The 8,674-nt window shown below is 44.9% G+C and overlaps 2 protein-coding genes across 15 annotated transcripts in view; one reads left to right on the forward strand and one right to left on the reverse strand.

The window, feature by feature from the left end:
- CSMD2 (CUB and Sushi multiple domains 2) overlaps positions 1–8,674 on the reverse strand; it is a 637,686-nt gene that overhangs the window by 330,263 nt on the left and 298,749 nt on the right. The gene's annotated exons all lie outside the window — the stretch shown is intronic.
- HMGB4 (high mobility group box 4) lies at positions 6,873–7,599 on the forward strand. The gene has a single exon (XM_017974537.4). The coding sequence runs from the start codon at positions 6,982–6,984 to the stop codon at positions 7,531–7,533; it is 552 nt and encodes a 183-aa protein (XP_017830026.1). The 5' UTR covers positions 6,873–6,981; the 3' UTR covers positions 7,534–7,599.

Consider the following 8,674-nt stretch of genomic DNA (forward strand, 5'->3'; position numbering starts at 1 on the left):
TAGTAAGGATAATAACAGCACTCATTTTACTGAGTTGTTGAAAGGTTTAAGTGAGGTGATGCATATAAAAGGTACCTGGCACATACCATGTGCCCAAAAAAGCATCAAAAATGGGGGAGAAGAGATTTCTTCGCTTCTTGTATTGCTTGCTGCCATCAATCTGGGTTAATGCCTTGTACTTTGGTTTTCAGATGGGAGAAATTCAGATCACATCCACCTACAGAAGAAATGATTGGCTGCTATGGATTGTAGCTAAACCACAGGAAGAGCAGAGTTGTAGCTGGCCCCAGGGATGGCCAGTGCTTGCCAAACCTTGCCTATGACCAGGAACGCAGATGCTACAAAGCCCCTCTCTCTGTGCCCCATCTTTGTTGTGCTCTGCCTTCTGGCATCATTCTCTCTATTGTAAATGGCAGCTGCTTGAGGATGGAGCCATGGCCACCCTTAGTAGCTCTGTGATTTGCTCTTCCACCTTCATCACTAGAGAGAAGATGACAATCTCTCTCTATGGTTTTAATTAGAAAAAGCCCATCAGAGGTCTCTGATTAGTTTAACTGGGGGATATGCCCATTCCTGGGGCCAAGGACCTTGGATTAGTTTGGGGACAGTTCTACAAAAGAAGAAATGTGTTCAAAAGAAGGGAGGAGTGCTAGGCAGATAAAACCAAAGATGTGTACTGTGGATGAAGGAGAGGCAGTTGGACTGAATGATCAGGGCCTCCTCCTATTCTGTGGTATAAAGGAGGAGGTTTTTAAAGACCTGGGAGGAGTATCCATAGATCACTGTGTAAGGAATCACCCCATAGTTGGTCTTGTTTTAGATCTGTCCCATATCCTTTCATAGGTAGCCAGGTACCCCCCTAACCATGCTGACCCCATTCTGTGTCTAATCATCTGACCACTGCCTGCCCACCTGTCCACTAGTCCATTGGGCTGGGTGCTGACACCTTACCTAGCTTTGGCAAGCCTCTGCCCTTGGGAGTAGATGCAGGCTCCATGCTGATCTTCAGATGTTGATGAAGTTCTATGGGTCATCCAGGTCAGTTGACCTCCTAGACTTAGAACATACTATGGACTAGAGATAAGCTATCCAGATCTATCCAGAATGAGGATTATCCCAGATTAGAAAACACTCATCTGAATCTTTTTAAATGTTGTGATTTAGACAACTTATTCTCCTTCCATTTTCCCTCCTCCTGAAGTCCCTGGCCTCATTCCTTCCCAGTTGCTTACTCACTCTAGCCCCAGCCAAGGGAGTTTCTAGCCTCTACCAGTAGAGGCTAAACATATGAGCCAAGGGGCCAAACAGGTTTGAGTTCGAAGCCTGGCTCTTCCATTTACTGCTGGGTCGCCTTGGATAAATTAATCTTTCTTTTCATGCTTCCAGCTTCCAGAGATGATGTACCCAAAGTGTGATCATCATTTTTATTAAAATATCATGCTCACATCTGATTGATTAACAGTTCCTGGCATGAGATCAGTGCCAAAGAGCCTTGGACTGACTGCTTATGGCCTGGCCTCCCTTTCTGGCTTCTTCTTATGTAGATATCCAGGTGAATTCAGATGATTCCCTAGACTACCACCTTGCTTCCTGAGACACATCCATCCCTCAAACACTGTCCATCACTAGCCATCAAAGACGCAGCCACACTGCTCCAGCAACTGAACAGCTATTTATTGAGATGGGGGTGTGAGTACATGAGTTAGTGAATTAATTGGTAAGCGAATGAATGAATTAGTGACTTAATGAGTCAGCAAGTGAGTGAAGAAGACTGTGAATAATTGAATATACCATGTTCTCCTCCTTCAACGAATCGAATATGCGGTGGTGTAAAACTTTCACCTTAAAATCTATCTTCTGCATTAATACAAGCAGGGGTTAAGAATGGCACAGGAAAAGTCACAGACCAGAAGCTGGAGGAAAAAGATACTGTGCTGTTTTCCTATTGCTGCCTTAACAAATAACTGCAAATTTGGGAGCTTAAAGAACACCAATTTATTGTGTTATAATTCTGGAGGTCAGAAATGGGTGTTAGCAGGTCAAGAACAAAGTGTGGGGAGGGCTGAGCCCCTCTGGTGGCACTATGGGAGAATCCTTTTGCTTGCCTTTTCCAGCTGCTAGCAGCCACCTGCATTTCTTGGCTTGTGGCCTCTTTTCCTTGTCTTCAATACCAGCAGTGTAGCATCTTCAAATCTCTCTCCACCTCTGATCCTCTGCTTCTCTCATCACATCTCCTCTGACTGTGACACTCCTGCCTCCCTCTTACAAAGGCCATGTGATTATATCAGCCCCACCTGGATAATCCAGGATATCTCCTTATCTCTAAATCCTTAGAGTAATCTTATCCACAAAGTCCCTTTTGCCAAGTAAGAAAAAAATTCACAAGTTTCAGGGCTTAGGATGCCAGCATCTTTGAAGAGGCACTATTCTGCCACTTGCAGATGCCTTGTTCAGAGGGTAAATGCAACCAGTGAGTCCCACTCTACAGAGAATGGGGCAGGAGGGGGATGAAGGAACGTTCACAGTATTTGACAAATAAATGCCTATGCCAGGTATTTTTTGCTGTTGTTGCTGTGGCCTGAGCATTGAGGGTTTTTAAAAGCTTAGATGATTCCATCACGCTCCAACATTTCAGAGATACTTTGACAGAGATATGCTAAGAGCATATGCTGCTGTAATTAAGAGTAAAATCTGGCCCTGTGATTGCTGAAGGTGATGGATCGAGAGCAAGTTGCCTTTACCCTGGGTACACACTGCTATCAACTGGGAGGATTTAAAAAAAATATTTTGAAATAAGAAAAAAGTACAAAGATAGCACAGGAATGTCCTGTATATCCTTCACCCAGATTCCCTAATGTTGGCATCTTACATAACCCTGGTACATGCATAAAAACTAAGAAATCAGCAATGGTACAGTACTATTAACTAAATGTATTCAGATTTCCCCAGATTTCCACAAGTGCCCCAGTTTTTTTCTGTCTCAGGATCCAGTCCATCATCTCTCATTGCATTTGTCTTGTCTTCTTGGTTTCTTCCAATCTGCATCAGTTTCCTAGGCTTGCTTTGGTTTTTTAAGATATTGACATTATTGAAGGGTAATGATCAGGTATTTGGTAGAATGTCCTTTATTTCAGTTTGTCCAATGTTTTTTCATAGACTGGGCTATGGATTTTTGGGAAGGCTGTCATGGGGGTAAGATGCTCTTATTATGACATCAAAGAAAAAGGTTCTGTGATCTCATCATGACCCATTACTGATTATGCTTACTTTGATCACTTGGTTAAAGTGATGTCTGCTAGATTTCCCCACTGTAAAGATACTATTTGTCCTTTTCCATGTTCTATTCATTAGGAGTGGGTGGCTAAGTCTAGCCCACACTGCAGGAGACAGGGAGTGACAGCTGTTTTTATTCCTATCATTTCAATTTGTTTAACCCTCATGGCTTTATTATCACTCCACTACTTTTCACAGATATGGTTATAATGAGCTAGACTTGCCCAAAGTTACTCAGCTAGTAAATGGCAAATCTGGAATTTGAACTTATATTTGTCTGGCTTCAAAGACCACGTTCTTTCTACTTCAAGTTACTGCCACCAAGTAAAGAAGATCTCACAGTCTCCGAGGTGGAAGCTCCCTCTCAGCTTGTCTGTACAGTGTTTTTCAAATCCATCCTTGGAGTGTGACCCGTCAGTGGGTCATGAGGTCACTCTGTTGGGTTGCATTTTAAATAACAACATAAAGTAAAGGCGAATATAACAGAGTAGAAAATAAGAGTACATCAGACATGTAGAACATTTTTATCTCTGTATCTTCTCTGTGCTTTGCTACCTTTATCCTTATAATGGAGATAAAAATAGCCCTCCCATAGGCTTGTTATGAGGATTGAATGGAATGAGGTACATAAAGTGCTTAGAACTGGGGCTGGCTTATATTAAGCATTATATAAATATTAGGTATGTATGTAAATGAGTTGTGATATAAAATGTATTCCTTATTGCAGACGGCAATCAAGATGTTTGAAAATACTGAACTCACATCTGTAGACAAGAAGACAAGAAGCTGGCAGATTCATGACTCCCAGCTTGCAGCCTATTTTTTTTTAAAACAAAGCTTTATTGAAACACAACCACACTCACTGGTTTAGGTATTGTCTATGGTTACTTTTGAGGTACAGTGGCAGAGCTGTGTACTTGCAACAGAAACTCTATGGTCCACCAAGCCTGTCATATTCACTATCTGGCCCTCTAGACCAATGCTCCTGCCTGGAGGTCATCTCATAATCTAGGAAATACTGGACGCCTCTTACTGGGCATGTGGTCTGGTCATGCCACTGTCCTTGCAGGCATGCTTGCTCTGCAGACCACTCCAGGCTGTGTGACTGCCAGGCACTTGGATTTCCAGAAGCTCATTACCTTTCTCTATTAAACTGATGCCTACATGGTGAAAGCCTAAAAACATGGTACTTTGGTCAGGGTCCCAGCAGGAAACAGATGGCCACTTGAATTAAAATAATTGGTGAGGGCCGAGTGTGGGAAAGTAGCAGAGACCTCAGAGGCTCATAAAAGTAGAGCTTTTACCACCCTAGGCAGAAGGAGATAGAGGGGGGTTAATGCCTGTACCTGGAAGGAGAGAGTCATTTATAGAGGACACCTTATGAAGACCAGTGACTTTCAGTCCAGGGACACAGAACCAGCTCCAGGTGACCCTGGGGTGGGGATCCAGGAGAAAAAATGCCTTGACCTAACTTTCCTTTATCCCTGATTTCCTGTGGGCGTTCCCCACTCATCAAAGGGAGATGGAAGCCAGAGGGTATGAGATCCATTGATGTGATTCATACAGACCAGTTTCCCAGGCCAAAGAAGGTTGAAAAGAGAAGGTTGGAGAAGGCTGGAAAGGGGATCTGGAAGGGCAAACCTTAGACACCCAGGACACAGCATTGATTTAGAAAGCCAGATTTATTTACCTTTCCTAAGCTCCCCTAAACAAGGACTTCCCCTGCTTCATCTTCCAAGTTGGAACTTTGACAACACCAAAAGGTTGACATAGCTTTTCCCTTCTACTGCCTTTTCTTCTTAAATATGCTAGCTAACTGATGGCTATTGCAGGTTAATCTTCCTGGATCTTATCATTAGAGGGAGGGAAGGTTATGAACAGAGGCACAGATAAGCTACTGTGTGTGTGTGTGTGTGTGTGTGTGCGCGCGCACGCGCGCACGCGCGCATGTGCGCGCCTGAGGCTGAGCAGAGTCTGATTAATATGTGGACTTTCATTAAAGTTCTTCCTCATGTTCTGTCTTTTGATCTTAGAAAGGATCTGTGTCCCATTCATCTATACAGCCCTGCTCATGTCCAACCAATGTATGAGTCAAGCTCTGGTCCCTTGGGAGAAAAAGCTACATAGGCTGATAAATGTCCCCAGAGAAATCTCTTCCTTTGCCAGACCTACTCCTAGCCCAGACTTCCTTGACTGGCATCTGATATCTTACAGGCCCCCAAATCCAGCCACACAGCTGCAGCTTGTCCCCTGGAGGGGCTTCCCTGGCCAGTCCAGAATGCTCAATTTATGAGAGATCATAGGCTCACAGGAAGGAAGGTGATGGCTTGGTAGGCCAGCCATCTTGCAGCAGAGCCGGGGCAAGAATCTAGGACTGTTATTTCCATCTTCCTTTTATAGAAGATAAATATTGAAGTCTTGGAACCCTGGGAATGAACCTGGAAAAATTCAAAACGTGGTCTAGCCTTAGGCAAGTTTCCTTGACTGGCTCAGCTGCTGAGACCACACATCTGGACCCTCAGTACCCCCACAACAGTTCTGTGCAGGCAGGGTGAAGCACAGGCTTGAGTCAAGCAATCAGCAGTCAAAACCCATACTCCCACCTGTGAGTGGCTGTTCAACCTTGAACATGTTACTTTTTATGTGAATGATACTCAGTTTTCTAGTCCTATAAATTTGGGGCTATCATCAACCGTTAAGTTATATTAAACCCAGTGTCACACAGGCAAGTACCTAGCAGTGTCCAAAGGCCAAAAAAAAAAAGACACTTTTTCGTCTCTTCTCTTCCCTCCAATTGAAAGCTAGTGGAATATGTACAACTACTTCTACAAAAAGCCAGAAGCAAGACAGTTTGAGTGGAGCTGTTACAGTTTTGTGCTCTAAACCTAAGAAATGGGGACCCCTCACATAAGAGTGGGGAGGCTTCTGGATGTGTTACAAATTCCATCTCATTTTCATGGACTCAGTGTTAATTAATAAAATCTCAAGGTTTTCCTCCTTCTTTCCCCTTGCATTTCTTCAGAGAAACGAAGAGTTCAGACTGATAGCCCAAGTGCTCAGGTTTTAAATTAGACAACTTTGTCCTGACAGGAACTGAGTCACAGCTGTCATACCTGATTACTTTCAGAATTACTACTAAACCCTTTGTATGACATGAGCTGCCAGTGTTCAAGGCAAACATTTTATCATGACAGCCCTGGAGCCATCCACCTCCCCATGTTCATTATTCTCAGCCTGTCTTTGGAAGGGATGATGAGGCATCCTGACAATTGTATAGTGAGGAAGGCAGACCCCAGGGCCTGTCACCACAGCCTAGGGATTTATGCCCCCAGAGTGCCGCAAAACCTATTGCCTCTAGGAAACCAAGGAGAATGATTTCCGGGGAAAATAGGTGCCTCAAAGCCTTCTAAGAATGAGCCATCATCTTTCATGAGAGGCAAACATCGACCCTCAAGTAACCAACCAATAAGAGCACCTGTACACAAATGCTCACAGGTGTTGGCTGGGATTGGTTAGCTTGTGGATGATGTCACAGTTTCCCTCCTCTGACTCAACAATGCCACCACCACTGAAAAGGCTGAGCCCCGACTGCAGATCTTGCAGACAGAAAAATTCACCGTAGGTAGAGCACCTTCTAGATTGCTCCTGGAGTGTGGGGACAGCTGTCTCTCCTGTCCAAGTTATTGAATCCAGATAAAAGATGAACTTATGAACATGGGAAAAGAAATCCAGCTAAAACCCAAGGCAAATGTCTCTTCTTACATCCACTTTTTGCTGAATTACAGAAACAAATTCAAGGAGCAGCAGCCAAACACCTACATTGGCTTTAAAGAGTTCTCTAGAATGTGTTCGGAAAAATGGAGATCCATCTCAAGGCATGAAAAGGCCAAATATGAAGCCCTGGCCAAACTCGACAAAGCCCGATACCAGGAAGAAATGATGAATTATGTCGGCAAAAGGAAGAAACGGAGAAAGCGGGATCCCCAGGCACCCAGACGGCCCCCATCGTCCTTCCTACTCTTCTGCCAAGACCATTATGCTCAGCTCAAGAGCGAGAACCCAAACTGGTCAGTAGTGCAGGTGGCCAAGGCCACAGGGAGGATGTGGTCGGCGACTACAGACCTGGAGAAGCACCCTTATGAGCAGAGAGCGGCTCTCCTGAGAGCTAAGTACTACGAGGAACTTGAACTCTACCGTAAACAACAAAAACAATGTAAACGCACTACCAGGAAGTACCAACTGTCAGCTAGAAACCGGTGAAGAGGGAAAAGAGTCAGGCAGCGCTGATGGATCCAGTTCATAAAAATAAAATGCCACTGAACTATATTTCCTGTTCATGGTCTGATGTGTGGCATTCGAGTAGCTGTGGTTGATGCTTTGTGTAGGAGTGAGTGGGTTGGTAGAGGAGAGACTGGGGCAGGGAAACTGATCCTGAGGAGGGGAAGGGAGAGGAGGGGAAGGGAGAGGAGGGGAAGAAGAGGAGGGGAAGGGAGAGGAGGGGAAGAAAAGGTAGAGAAGGGGAAGGGAGAGGAGGGGAAGGGAGGGGAAGCGAGGGGAGGAAAAGGGGGAGGGAAGGAAAGGGAGAGGAGGGGAAGGAGGGGAGGAGGGAAAGGAGAGGAGGGAAGGAGAAGGGAGGAGAAAGTAGGAAGAAGAAGGGGGGAGGGAGGGGAAGGGAAGAGAATGGAGGAGAAGAAAGGGGAGGGAACGGGGAGGAGGGGAAGGAAAAGGAGGGGAGGGAAGGGAAGGGCTAACTTTGAGAGAAGTATCAGCAGTAAGCAAAGGTGTGGCTTGGGCCAGTAAAAGCAGCATTCACGGAGGTAGAACCCTCATTCTGAGTGGTGATCCAGGTTGGAGGACCCAGGTTTAGGAACATTAGGTCTGACTCTCAGGACTGGGCAGACCTGGAGTTCAAGCTCCCATTTCAGGCCCCAGAAGAAACATATGACATCTGAGTTGAGATTTTACAAAAAACAAACAAACAAACAAACAAACAAACAAACAGGGAGTTGGGGGACCAGACCAGTCAGTTTTTCAGTGGACAGAGGTATAACGTGACATCAACTCTTCTTGTTCATAGCATCCTGACTCCCTTTTGTGACCAAGGCTGGATGTGGGCATGTGACCCAAGTTGTTCCTATCAGGGGGGATCTCTGGGCTTGTGTGAGGAGTCCTGGGGGACACTGTAGTCCAGGAGATGTTGACAGTCATTTGCCATCTCATCGCGCCCAAGAAGGAGACTGAGATGAGAGAATCCCTGAGGCATCAGAACATTATCCTAAACTTTTCATTGAAGATAACACATTTTATTTTTTCCCTGAGATGGTTTGACTTAGGTTTTTTTCTGCTTGACAGTAATTTGACACAAATGGAATTGTGCTTTAAGTGTCTGTATGGTAACTAG

This window comes from Callithrix jacchus, chromosome 7 (genome assembly GCF_049354715.1).
Source record: "Callithrix jacchus isolate 240 chromosome 7, calJac240_pri, whole genome shotgun sequence".
NCBI lineage: Eukaryota > Metazoa > Chordata > Mammalia > Primates > Cebidae > Callithrix > Callithrix jacchus.

Bases quoted from the DNA above. Each gene is read 5' to 3' on its own strand.
- HMGB4 (XM_017974537.4), top strand. From the start codon at position 6,982: ATGAACATGGGAAAAGAAATCCAGCTAAAACCCAAGGCAAATGTCTCT.